Below are 14,608 nucleotides of genomic sequence, written 5' to 3'. Positions count from 1 at the left end.
GACCCACCCCTCCCAGTAATTGGCTAGCATGAGGCTTTTGGTGCCGTTTTGATTGGTTGAATCAATCGATTGACAAATCGAGATAGGAATTATGCACTGAGGAAAGAAAAAACAAAATCCAAATAACAGCTTCCAGACCAGGGTGGGGTAAAACTCTGATTACACATTATTCAGTGTAAATAAGTAACACCTGAGATGTGAGATTTCCAGTATGAGGAATGTCTGCTTTATTGAGACTGGCACCATGCTACTCTGCACTGCCCACCACCAAGTAAATTCTCAATCTATGGGAAGTGTTGCACATTGTATATTGTGTAAAACCTCAAAGAAGAGAATAACCTGAACTGAAGAGACACCCTTCAGTGTAGCTTTTTATGGCCCAAAAGCCATTTGGTTTATGGACTTTATGGACAGAGGACACCGGTAATTAGACTTTGTAAAACTGGCCTATTTCTACGTTATGGACATTTCCCACCCATTAGTTTTTCATTTTATTGCCATCTAAAGAAAATTGTAATATCACTACTTCGATAAAACTGGCAGATATTTATCACATCTCATAAAAAAACTATTAGAACAGAGTTTTGTTGCATTAACAGTAAAATTTAATGATTTTGTAATAACAAGTAGCATTACAAATCTCCTTCCTTCTTAGGTCTCAGACATTAGTTCATCCTTTCCTTCATGATTCCCAGACTGCAAAGGAAAACGGCAGCTATTTATAACTGCTGATATTTTTTCCTAAGATTAAATTAAATTTTACACACGGTAGAGTACCCCAGGAGCTGTGTTGAAAAAAAGGAGAATATTCTAACAGGCATTCTCCGCAAACCCATGAAAATGGCACACTGGGGTTTACAGATGAATGAAAAATGGACTGACAACTACAAAACCTCTCCTCCTGATTGTGACCTGTGCGGTGCATTAATCAAGAGTGGAAAGATTTAGTATTTCAGCTCTGACTTCCCAATGTCACCTCTAAGGAGCAGGGATGTCTACAGAATGGCAAGGGCATCTCCTCCGACTAGACAGAGCTCTCAAACCATAAAGTGGTGCGTCAATTAAGGAAATAAAAATTGAGCGTATCCTTTCAAATGTCCCCTGAAATACCAGTTTTGACAGACTGACAGATGAATTAATTAAAGAAGAGAAAGGGGTAAAGAAAGACAGCATGAGGGTTGTGTAATGGAAAAAGGAAATTTGACTGACAATCATCTGCATCCCTCTCCTGTGTCTCTTGACGGTGTGTTCAGCGAGGCAGTGCTGCTGACTAATTGACCGATGGATAAACTGTCGCCTCATTGACTCGTTTATGCCTCTTTGCCATCATACTTAAGGCAGTGAAGAAACACAAAAGGCATTTACACCGCTGTCAACTTTTAGCACAGATTTGTTATTTTGGAAAACTCACAAATGCATGCGGAAGAATAAAACGTCTCAATCGTTTAAATTCAGTCGTTTCTCACCTGCAGTTTGACCTTGACGCTGTCGATGCTCATGACTTTATTCTGGAAGACAAAAGAAAATCATCTTGTAAATGTGTTAAATTTACATGCAAACAAAGCGGGAGAGCAAGTAGGCAGGAATGGCTGATTTGAAAGCGGAAAGAAAAACAGTTGTTGTAAAAAGGAATGGCCTCTCCAGGGACGCCCTCTTTCACTGCTGTAATGCTGTCAGTACACTGTACCGTCTATAGGTCACAGTCACAAATCCTCAGCTTTGCTTGATTTAGCCTTTGTTTCAGAGAGTTGCATCATTTACCAACACCGTGGCTGCAAGGCAGTTTGCATAATGGACAGAAATACACAAAAGCATTTCCATCCCTCTGTAGTGTCACCTCATGAGGAATGATTCTGCTCCAATGGAGCTAACTTTGCCATCGATCATTACAAGGTTTGTGATATACTGGCCAATAAAATGGATGGCCACACGGACTCGGTCAGCAGACTTTGGCGATATCAGGATCTAAACCGATTATTGAAGTTACAAAAAAAGAAAATGCAAAGATGACGCAGAGCTGTAACACTTGATAAACAGCTATTTTTGAATCCTGCTGGGGTTTGAGGCTGAATCATGGCCCTCGTGTATTGCATTCACCAACTCCATTCTTACAACTATCACATATTTGTCCCCTGAAGACAGACGAAACAGAAGGTAGAGTTGCTGTGAGAGTACTTGGTATTCACTGACAGACTGAGGTTTCTCTCGGGTCATACCTCAGGGAACTCTACTGAAAAAGCAGAGTAAGATGGGGAAAAAAAGGACTTTACGCTACAAATGACTGACAGCTTCATATCTTTCATTGTTTAAAAACAGATGATAGTAGCAGTTCTCAGCCAGGTAAATGTATTAAAAATCAAAGAAAACCTGTGTAAAGGCTGAGTTGGCTATTATAACCTGCTTTCTCAAAATACTTCTAAATAATAGATACAATATAAGTGTAAAACTGTATGTCTGATATTGCTGTGTAGCGCTACAAGACACTAAAGTGGTGTCACTTGAGTGGTGTCTCAAACTCAAACAGTCATCCAGAACTAGTCTCCTGCAACTTTTAGCTGCGTCTCTGCTTCAGCACACCTGACTGAGTGAGGCAGTTTCGACATTTAAGGTGTTTACAGCAAGGGACACATCCTGAAGTTTCAGGATGCCAGACCTCGAGGATTTCAGTTTGAGACCACGGTTGTAAACAAATATAGTAAAATATGTGCTGTGACATAATAAACATTTTAACCATGAGGATGGAGCTACACATTCCTGCAGCAATAAGGTCTTAGGTTTGAATCCAAGCCAGGGCCTCCTCCAAGATGTTTGCATGTTCTTACTGTACAAGAACAATTCTCTGGGTTCTCTGGCCTCATCCCACAGTCCAAACACCTGTGTGTTAGGTAAATGGGCTTCTCTGAATTGCCCTTAGCAGTAAAGGCTGGTTCACACGTCATTTTAAAATTGTTGGCTGATTTTCAAAGCCTGAGAGACACTACATATAGCAATAAACAATCCTAGATATAACAGCTTTGCTCGAACAGTGTGGGGTGTCCGGTCATAACACACCACACCAACAGATTTCCCTCGGGAACATTCGGACGGGAAATCTCGCTAAACTTCTCAAGATTAAACGTGAGTTTAGAGTGCATAAACATGGATGTGAAAGAAGAATATTGGAGGTAGTTTGTGGTCTGATTTTAACAGAGAAATTACATTACAAAGCCCTTGGTTACAGGAGTGGAGGTAGCGCAAACAGGGACTCTATGTTTGCTACACTATGATGTAGAGGAGAGTTTTGTGGGGGATTTTCTTGAGGTATCTCTCACCTACCTTTCTGATTGGCTACATATCACATTCAACGACCGGTGTGCTTATTTGTCCTCGGGGAACACCCCATACGCTAGGATATTAGATAGACAATCCAAGATGTTTAATATTCCCGATTTGAGGTCGGTATGGTACCAACGTCCTCCCGAGAAAACTAGAATACTCTTAAACCACTCACATCAGGAATATCTCTTAGAATTAGTATGAAACAAGCCACAAATGTGTTCAAATGCCCCTCACTCCTATTATCTTAAGAGCCACCCCAATAGTCGGGACATGTCGGAAGAGGAAGATCGGGGCAAAAATCGGGCAAATTATCCTGCTCTGTGAAACAGCTTAAAGTGTGTGAATGAATAATTGTCACTTGTCTTTGTTTCGCCATGCAATATACAGATGAACTATCCAAGGGAATACACTGCTTCAGTTCAGACTCAAAGCTGACATACTGTCCAAAAATCTGGGTTGGTTGTAATCAATATTTAAAAAAAAAAAAAAAAAAAAAAATTCCCAACCATATCAATTTAATATTTTTCTGCTAAAGTACAGTACTAGAACTAAAAACAGCAGAGAAAGCTGAACATATTACCAGACAGTTTCTTTGTTTTATCCTTTATATTAGTTCAGATCTGTTTGTCAGGGAGAGTCCTGGATTGAGAAATCTTGGCAAGACTGGAAGTTTTACAGTACATGAAAGGGTCTGCCTATTGTAGATTATCACATAGGGACTGTCAATAGTTACGCCATCTGCTTTAATCTTGCTAAATGCTAATATAATATAGCAAAGATAATTAAAATGTAAATTGTTTTGCATTTGTTTTATAATAAGTGAAATCTTGTTTAACTGCAGAGATTTGCAGTATTAACTACTTACAGACACTGAGATGTCAGTTCTTGTCCAAATAAATAACTAAATCTTGTTGGACAAATAAGTAGCTTAAGGCCTCTGTATAGCTATAATAAATAAAAGGTAGTGTGTTCTAGCCTGTTTTTTGAAGGAGTAACTTAGATGTGCAACAATTTTATTTTTTACCTAAGTCTTCTTGCTAGTGATACCTCTCTTGTATACATTTTCTGCTTTCAAAGTCCATTCCATCATACTTCTGCCATAAGTCCATGAGTCTCTGGGTAAGGCACTTAAACCGACAATGTCAAATGAACTGTATTTGGAATTTAATGTTTGTGAAAATGGCTCTACCATTTTTAGTTCCTCAAGAGAAATCAAACTGAGCAATAAATAAATAAATAAAAATTATGGACATTTGATTGTTAATGTAATGATTTCTCCAGAAAAAAAAATATTTGTAGCTTAAGATGGTGGCATTATCACACAATTGTGGAACAAACTAACACAAATGTTATGTTTTAACCAAACTATAGCTATGTTTATATGCAAAACATTTCACGATTGGATTGAAATGTTTCAGTTTTTTTATTTTTTTTTTATAATTGTATTGTACCATTTATATGAGCACACAATCAATTAATCCTATCATAAGGGGTCTTTATATTGAGCTGGCTTTGTTCAGACTAGAACTATTGTGATATGGGCAGTTATCAAATTTCCCTAAAAAAAATAAAAATAAAAAAATAAAACAGAAGAAGTACTTCCGTCTTTGCTGAACAATAAAAAACAGTAAGCAAAGCACTATTGCACGAGATTGTTCGTCTTCAGAGCAACCAGGCTGGACTTACACAGTTCCTAATTATGGTTGAAACGTTACTGAATAAATAACAATTTTGAGCTTGTTTAATGTTTCGAATAGAAAGGTTGTATCAGGAGCACAGACAGTTTTGCTTGCCGACAAATTTCCACCACTCAACAATGCAGAAATGTCACGTTTACATTGGGCGCACATGCGCATTGAGGTCAGTTTGCCACATTCAAAGTAACCTGATCCTAACAAGCATTTGCATGCATGAAAATCAGCATGAACCACACCTCTTATTTGGATAATTTCATTCCAATTGATCTTATCCCGATCATAATATTTCAAATGGCATGTTTTATGAGTAGATCATGATCAGAACTGGGGAAAGGCGATTGTCTTGGGAACTAAGTGCCCTGGGGAAGCCTTGCTGGGTCTCCGGCCGGGCTGCAGTTGGCACTATCCTTGTATGAAGGCTATTCTCGGTTGTCCTGGCTTCGTGACCCTGCCGAGGAAGGGAAAAGCCACTTTGCTCAGTCTTGGGTCAGTTTCTGCTTCAAAGGCTGAGAGAACGATAACAAGCCTCTTGTTTCTGTGGTGGGTGCTTGCTTTGTGACCGATTTTGCAGAAAGCAGACTGTACTTAGCTTTGGTTCCAGTTTGAAGTCTGTTTTGGCCAGTAACTGGACGCAGCAGCTCCCCAGTTTTAACTTTGTGGTGGTCCATGGGAAAAGAGATCGATTTGAATCGGGAGGAACGATGTGTAGGTCCCAGAGGGGCCTGCTGTGAGGCTCCTCTTTTTCATGGCTGTCTTAAAGGGAGCTAGATCACATTCTAATATTTAGATTTCTCACGGCTGTGAGGTACAACACTAGTAAAACAAATGCTTTCCGCTGCCGACAACTCCATCTTGCCCCGGTTGAACGCATTAGTAGACTTAAAGGGACATTGATCACGACTACACCTTTACTTTATATGTGGCGTACAAAACAACACTTTCAGATGAACACCAAATCTCATTTGAGTTACAATTTCAGACAGTTTTGTTTACGATCATAAAAAAAATTAAATCTAACACTAATATTCTCTTTCTTTTGAGAACAGAGCATTGTTGAAGAGAATTGCTGGTGAATGGTGTTATGGACACTATTCATAATGTGATTTGTTCAAACAGAGTATAAAAGGTACAGTTGCTGATGTGTCCATTTTGCCCCGCACAAAAGTTCAATAAGGAGCAGTGGAAACAGATGCTGAAAGCTGGGCGTAGATTACTGAGGCAGCTCTGAAATGCATAGCAACAGGAACATGGCAGATTTTGATTTTGGAATAGGCTTTTAAAAAGACTGACACGTTTTTAGTATATTGGGTTGTGTGCCCGCCCACACACTCCCACATATATCCACACCAGGAGGACAGACTAACAACATTGAGGAAGGCATGTTTTGCAGGAGCAGAACATTTCAATTACAGAAACACAAAACTAAAAATACAAAAAGGATAATTCAAACATGCAAATACACAATGATTTACACCTACACACAAATGGCCATTAACATTCAACAGCAGCCATAAACTCCACGCCAATCAATGTGCCAGCCTGACCAGAACCTGCTCTGAATATATATGAATAAACACAAGATGTCCTTCAGCAGTAGACAACAAATGCTGACCTCAAGGTCTGCATTCAAAGACTTATTCTTTAAAACCTATTAGACATACTACATGTTTAGCATCTCAGAATAGAGAACAGAATCTGCAAACCAGAAAACAACAAAACCAGATGCCCATAATATGCTTAAGTCGTGGTAAAAACATAGTACCTCTACTGCCAATTGAATTACTTTAAAAAATTATTTTACTAATTCAATTCAAAGACTAAAACATAACAGATTCGCTGGACAGACAATAATTAAAACGATAATTTCACTAGATTATTATGCATGTGGCTTTTAGCTCGGGATAGTCTACATGTTGTGTATCTGAAAAGTAGTATATAGTAAATTGTGATGTCAGCCTACTGAAATGTGTGTTCATGTAGTGTACCCTTAGAGGAAACCTTATAATAGAGGCGCTGCTGCTGAGGTGTGACACCATGTTTTTTTCTCACTGACATCCAAGTAAAAAAAAAAAAAAAAAAAAAAAAAAAAAAAAAATGTTTTTCTTTGGTCTCGTATAATATTCAACTTTGAAACACGTTTCAAAATGATCACATACAAACTTTAAATAAAATTATCAATTTGTAAAAAATCTATATAAGCTCTATATCTATATAAGTCAGTTTAACTTATGCGAATTAGTTTTTCAATCTCAGTCTGTGAAATGAAAAAACATTACTGTTAGTTTTAGCCAAATTTAAAGTTATAATAAAGGATTTGGTGTGTTTCTTTCATGCAACAGTCTGCTAGATTTCACAAGATATTCTCATTTGGAAATTCTGAATTTTAAAATAATGAACTTTGACCTGCATGAATAGAATTTTAATCTCTAAAGAGTGAACTTGCAGGCAAAGAAGATTGTCAAGGTTGCAAGTTTTCAAACAAAGTAGCTCAACAACACATAGAAAAGGGAAAAGTTCTGCCAGCAAAGTAGATAATGAGAAACTTCAGGGAAACAAAATAATCCGTCAGCATTTGCCTTTCACCTGCTGCTAATTTCCTCCCCAGCTTCTACATGATTCACTGCTGAAAAGGAGACAACAGCCAGCAAACACCAAAAAGCTTATTCAACAAACACAGCTGGGCTTTAACAATGCATATGCCAACATTGCTCTGACCAATTAATGTGGACTTAGTGAGAGTAAATAATCACAACTTGCTGGCTCCTCAAGTTTTCAGAGTTTAGGTATGAGAAAATATTTAAAAAAAAGAACTGTGTGCTACAAAAAAATAAATAAAAAGGGATGATTACAGGAACTACCGAAGGCACGGGCTTGACACTGACAAATCTGTTCCTTAATCCAACCAAGGGAAAGGAAATATAAAAAGTAATTTCTTTTCATTAGCCCTGGGTTCAGATAATCCAATGTAGCATGAACATCTGCTTTGTCCTGTTGCTGCCAAACACCATGTTCTGGCTCAGTCTGGACAGAACTGCGTCTAATGAAGGACCTACTTCTGTGTTTGGTGGGGGCAGGGGGACCAAAATCAACATACGCCTGCTTTTATAAAAGTTGTAATCAACATAATGGAATCGGCTGATTAGAAGTGGAAGACAACTGCTGTGAACGTTCTTTGTTGTGTTAGCATCTCAACTGTTCATTGAATTTAAACCCTGATGAATCTGGTAAAAATATGTCCTCTAAGGCTGGGATCTCCATATATGCAACGACAGCAACAACATGGCCAAGCAGAAATTATCTTGTTGCCAATTAAGGCCATCAAAACAAACCATGAGAAATGGGTGTCATTCAGAAATTTACATATACTTCTTAACATGATACTCACATGGTACCACCTGTAAAATATATGGTAAAACAGAAACTTTCAATTTCTGACACTAGGCAGGGGCCTGTATTAGACAGTATGATATCATTAGGCCACAATACCACAGTATTCACGATATTACGGTATTATGATTGCAGTTCTGAATGTAGCATTTTGAAATGTCTGCATTTGAAAAACAATAAAGTTGCTTATTTTGAAACAATATATAAACCATAATAAATATTTAAAATAAATGACTTAATTCTTTCTAAATAAAGAATTGCTGCATCTTCGCCACATGATTGCACCTCAATGCTTCTGATGAAAACTGTTTTAAAAATAAATAATGTCACTTCTGTAAACAACTAAAACACAATGAATGTTGCTAAAGAAGTGTGATTGATAGGAAATGTGAAATTGCACCATGTAAAAAATCGAATATTAATTTGTGTAGCGTTTAGCTTGTTTTTCATGCTCTGACAAGCACCACATATAGTTGTTATGTGGTCTGATATTTCTCAAACAAATATTGATTCAGAGCAGTTTAAAAACACCAGCATAAAAATAAAGAACTTGAAAGAAAACCAGTGATAATCCTTTTCCGTTGGGAAAAATGTAATTAAGAGGAACACTACACCACACAACCTTTAAAACAATTAGCATCAGAAATATATTTCTCCATGCAATTTTATATTACACAGATTACTCATATTTTTCATGCTTTGTTCTTGTAAATAAAATCTGTTATCATCCTAATCTACAACATCCGGTAATAAAACATGATAATCCAAAATTTGTCCTCAATTTCTCTCTTTCACGCTTCCTCGTCCCATTCTATTTTCTATATATTTGACTAGAAATGACTTCATTTGGCTTTTCTTCAGAGTCTACAATGGCAAACTTCCTGTTATAAGCTTCCAATGTTGGTGCTTCTGAAGCCTAAAGATTTAAACTGATCTATAGGGCAGTCACTTTCATGTAGTAAACAAGCTCGTTCATCCATCCAATTACATTCTTGTTCCTTTGAGCTTTGATCTTTGCTTCCTGAACCAGTCGACGGAATGATCACATCTTCCGATCTGTATCCCCGAGTTTCCTTTCAAACAAACTGCTGAAACAAGATTTTCCCTTTATTTCTTTATTTTCCCTTATCTACAGTATTTTCTATTGTTATTCGATTCCCCCCAGGCTGGTGTAGATATGTCTGAAATGTTTCTCAAAGAAGTCCGGCTTATGGATCTAAAAGTTACAGACCCATGAGAGCGCTTACCCGCTCCGTCTTTGTCTTACTGTCAAAAGTCAACACAGATTTCAAACAAAGGGTAGCCAACCGAAGTCAGACTCACATTTCCCCCCCAAAGCCTCTTTCTCCATCCTGTAGAAAAGCTTCAAAACTTTTAATTTTTATTTTTACTGCAGTCCAATAGATGGGTGTAATGACAATCTGGATCATCAATAATGCCGATAACAAAAACCTGTCACGACCCCCTGGTATTAGGCATATTTGAACTTATTCTTTAAGTTCCGGGAATTGTGCAATCTTTAGTTTCACCTTTTATTGAGGTTTATTTACTTGGTAGATTCTGTTTATTCCTTCTTGTATCATGTTGCTGTTAGATTTCTGTTTCCTCCCTGTCTGTCCTGTCATTGTTCTTGCTCAGCTCAGCCTTCATTGCTCCCTCCTGTTTATTCATCAACTCCACCTGGTCCTCATGCCCTCTCCCTCCCAGTAGTTAGGCCTAGTACACACGTAGCCGCATATCGGGGAAAACGGATACATTTTTGTGTGGTTAGGCGTTTTATCCACACATAAACTCTAAAGTTTTACATCTCTAAAAATTAATGATTGTGAAACTCCATCCATAGTGAAGATTTCTAAAAACTCAGTTTCTGAGTCTGCGTGTGTACATGATAAGATCACAGTTTGTGACGTCACATGACCATTGTTATAGACTTGTCCATGCAGTGGAGGAAAAATGAATGCTGTCATGGAGGGGCTAATTTCTACGTTGGGGTTTTGATTGATTAGACATATTTCCAATGTTAAAGCAGACACAATCACTGCTAACCTACGCCATCTCCGGTCGTACCACACAGCAATTCTTGGCTCAGTGTCAAGAGGTAAAAGCGTACAAGGAAAGTTATAAACATTACAGTTGGTTCAGACATTTTTCGCTCATTTGTTTTTATGAGCCCAGCTGCTCCAATACATTTAGGTGCAAAGGATAAAGAGCGCTTAGAGGCTGTTTTATTCCAACTCTCCATCCCAATACTGAGGCACAATGCTGTTCAACATCGCCTTTATTTTGAAGGATTCTGACTGGCTGACAAAGATTTTAGCTTAGCGGGTCACTGCTCTCTATGCGTCTGGCATGTTTAAAACAACGCTCAGTGGTCAGTTTATATGGGTTCCTGTGTTTATTATATTTTTAAAAAGTAATGTGTTGGAGTTATTCGTTATTATAAAGATCTTAAACAGTATGGCTTCATGTTCACGTTGCTGGTTTATCTTGTTTACTTCCTCCAGTTTCCATGCCTGTGTGTCATGTCCTGCCTTCCCAGTGTTCAGTTTCTATAAGTTTTGATCTTCATTAAGCATCGTCTTTGGTCTCGACTATGCATTGCATTTGGGCCTACCTACAAAACATAACAAAAACAATCTTTAAAATAGTTATAAAATACACACTACCTGTACAGTTTGGATACACATTTGTCATTCAATGGCTTTTCCTGTTTTTATTACTTAGACTGTAGATCCATAGTGACGGCATCAAAACTTTGCTACAAAATTATATACACTTCTGCATCACACGAAAAAGTGAAATAACTCGAAATATCTTTTATATCTTAGATTCTTCAAAATAGCTCCATTTTCTTCGATCACTGCTTAGCAAACTCCTGGCATTCTCTCGAGCTTCAGGCCATAGTCACATGAAATGGTTTTCCAACAGTACCGAAGGACTTCCCATTGGTATTTAAAAATAAATACAACCCATTAACTGAGAAGGTATTACCAAACTTTTGACTGGTATCATTTCTTTAAAAAAATGCATTGCAGTCTTTATTATGCAAAAAATTGCCACTGTGACTGTCAGCTATTTTTTTAGCTACAAGCTGATTAGCTGACATCAAAAACAGCATAAGGTGAAAAAAATCTGAAACATGATTAAGATACAGGTATTGAGCCATTATAATGGTGATCCTGCTAGGATCCCCAGGACTCTGATTATGTCAAAAATAAAATCAGCGTCTCCATACAGCTCATCAGCAGAAGAAAGCATGAAGTGCTCAAGAATGTCCTGGTAGATGTTTGCATTAATTGTGGACTTGAGAAAACCCAGTGGACCAACACCTGCATATGATATGGCACCCCAAATCATCATTACTGTGGAATCCTCATCCTGGACTTCAACCAATGCGTTCTGTGCCTCTACACTCTTCCTCCAGACGCTAGGACCTTGATTTCCAAATTAAATGCAGACTTTACTTTCATCTGCGACGAGGACTTTGGCCCTCTTAGTAAGAGTCCAGTCTATAGTTTAGCAGTAGCTTGATGCAAGGAATGCAATATTTGTAACCCGTGTCTAGTATTGGTCTGTGTGTGGGGCACTTGATGCACCGATGCCAGTCTCAGTGAAGGCTGGAGTCGGTGAAGCCTCCCCCTTCTTAATTCTTCAATGGATTTCTCAAGGCTGCGGTTCTCATTGTTTCTGGTGCACTTTTTCCTATCACACTTCTTCCTTCCACTCAATTTTCTGTTAATATGCTTAGATACGTAACTCTGAACAACCAGGTTCTTCAGCAGTGACCTTTTGTGGCTTACCCTTCTTGTGAAGGGTGTTGATGACGGACTTGTGTCGCCTACAGACCCAGAGTGAGAGACCGTTTAAAGGCTCAGGAAACCTTCGTTGGTGTTTTAAGTTGATTAGCTGGTTAGGGTGTGATATCATGAGTTTCAAATAAAGTTTTCGTTCTGTTGGGATGTTAAGTAACGAGAGTAGGCTGACAGAAGCTGAAGATTACGTTAGTGTCAATTTATTGGCTTAAGTTGTTTTATTTTCAAGTAATCAGTTGATGAATAAGAAAATCTAATACAGAAATGTATGGGAAAAATAGTTTTAAGGCATTTGAATTACTAAAAATGTGTAGCTACTTTGTTGTGCAGCTCTTTGCAATGCTGCCAGACGTTATTCTGACTTTTTATGTTGACTTGGTTGGACACCCCTAAACAAGCTAATGACAGAAGCCAACTCAAGACTATCACTTAAAGGTATACTATGCAACCGGCGTTGATTTTCCAGCGAGGCTCCCCCCAGAGGGCGAAAGTAAAAGTGCACTGTCGTAAAGATGCTCAGCTGTTCTCCTGGTTTGTCCGTCAAGCCAGGCGCGGTTGTTTTGAGCTTAGCAGACAGGCGAACGCAACGAATACAAAAGTGGAAAAAACGGCAGTACAAAAAATGACTAACACAGTGAAGGTATGAACATGCACACAGAGAGAGAGAAACCATTCCTATGCAGAGTTTCCCCTAGGAATTTGGGACGACCGGCGGAGCGGGGGGGGAGCGGGGGGGGGGGGCGGGGGGGGGGCGGGGGGGAACAAACTTTGCGCCGCTGAGCGGCTGAGCGGAGGGGCGGGGGGGGGGGGGGGGGGAGAGACAAGCTTTGCACCGCTGAGCGGAGCGGGGGGGAGACAAACTTTGCGGCGCTGACCGGCTGAGCGGAGCAGGGCGTGCATATCGAGTTAGTTTTATTTTTTTATTATTATTTTTTTGGAATGTCGGCGAGGCGGTAGCGTGAGGGAAACCCTACAATGTTACTTACAATCGCATCAGCAGAAACGCGAGGTCCGCGTCAGCCTGGCAGCCTTCTATGTTTACCCGTGTACGACTCTTCTCTCTGTCCAGAGCCCTTTTCCTCTTTCTTGCCTGCTCCGACATGGGCTTTCGCTGTTTTCTCGCTGGTTCCGCCATGATAACTGCACAAATATCGCCACTGCGCTACCAACGAGCACACCTTTCACTGCGGGCGTGTAGCAGTTCTCGCCGTAAAGCAAGACCGACTCTTGCGATGCACACGAGACTACTGAGCCTGTGAATGCGGGCCGAGTGCTCCTGCAATTGCAAGTGCGGTATTTCCCCCACAGACCACCAGGGCGGCCGAGAAAACCTTAGTTCAACCTGAAATGACTCATTTAATCATCCAAAACGGTATGGAACATATTAATTAACTGAAAAATGTTGCATAGTATGCCTTTAAACAATGTTCATGTTCACTTATGGGTCATCCCTCATGGCAGCTTTGGTCCTTTTAAAATGCTGGTGTTTTGGGCATGTTTTGCACCTCAGAGATCTAATTGGTTCAAGAAAGATTTCCATCCCTTAATAATTAGCATTATCCCTTAATAATTAGCATTATCCACCTGACTCGCCAGCAGTTTAAATAAAATGATGGATGACTCATACTGAATGATGCATATGTGGTTGCTATAGATACAGAGCAGATTAGCTGTACATTTGCAAAGCTTTAAAGTGTGTTTCTGTTTTATTAGATTCAAAATAGCGGCAACAGAGGGCAAACTATTTTCAGCGATACGCTCATGTTTGTCAAAGCTTTGAGTTCTGCTCCTCCTTCAGATCTAACAGCCTTTGTTTTATTTAGCTGTGTCCTTGAGTCCCACTCACACATAGCTGCTGTGAATATTTTCATTCTGCTCTGACCTTTCAGAAAATATTACTGTGCTTTTGCAAAAGTATTTACACTCCTTGAAATTTCCAATATTTTGTCACATCACAATTGGAAGCAAATTTATGGGGGATTTTATGTGAAAGATCAACACAAAGAAGTGAATAATTGTGAGGTGTAAAGCAAGCAATCCTAAACAAACGGCCAAAGCAGCAAACCAAACCAAAAGGTTTAGATTAAAGTATATCTTTATTGTAATGGCATGGACATGGAGGTCCTATTGTTTTGGTCTTGTTTTGAACAATAAGCTGCAGTTCACCCCCCTAACAATCAAAACCTCCATATGCTGAACACCGTCACCGATTCAGAAAGATTGAAAAGATGGTGAGCGTGGCCCAGAAATGCGCGTTTAAGAGGGTCCGCCCCCTGCTGCTCTGCCAAACTCCCACTCACATGACAGCCATCATCTCATGTGAATGACGGGTAGAAGAGCAAAAGCAGTGGCAGGCGGACATGAACAACAAAAAGAACTTCGAGAACACAGAAC

General features: G+C 39.2%; 1 protein-coding gene across 1 annotated transcript in view; it reads right to left on the bottom strand.

Annotated features, from left to right (window-relative positions):
* LOC105930857 (ras-related protein Rab-26) overlaps nucleotides 1–14,608 on the bottom strand; it is a 111,446-nt gene that overhangs the window by 67,223 nt on the left and 29,615 nt on the right. The window contains exon 4 of the mRNA XM_012869246.3: nucleotides 1,467–1,508. Within this exon, the coding sequence (XP_012724700.2) occupies nucleotides 1,467–1,508 (42 nt within the window). The remainder of the gene's footprint in view (nucleotides 1–1,466; nucleotides 1,509–14,608) is intronic.

The sequence above is a fragment of the Fundulus heteroclitus genome, chromosome 10 (genome assembly GCF_011125445.2).
Source record: "Fundulus heteroclitus isolate FHET01 chromosome 10, MU-UCD_Fhet_4.1, whole genome shotgun sequence".
Taxonomy (NCBI): Eukaryota; Metazoa; Chordata; class Actinopteri; order Cyprinodontiformes; family Fundulidae; genus Fundulus; species Fundulus heteroclitus.
This window is presented reverse-complemented; position numbering and strand designations above follow the sequence as displayed.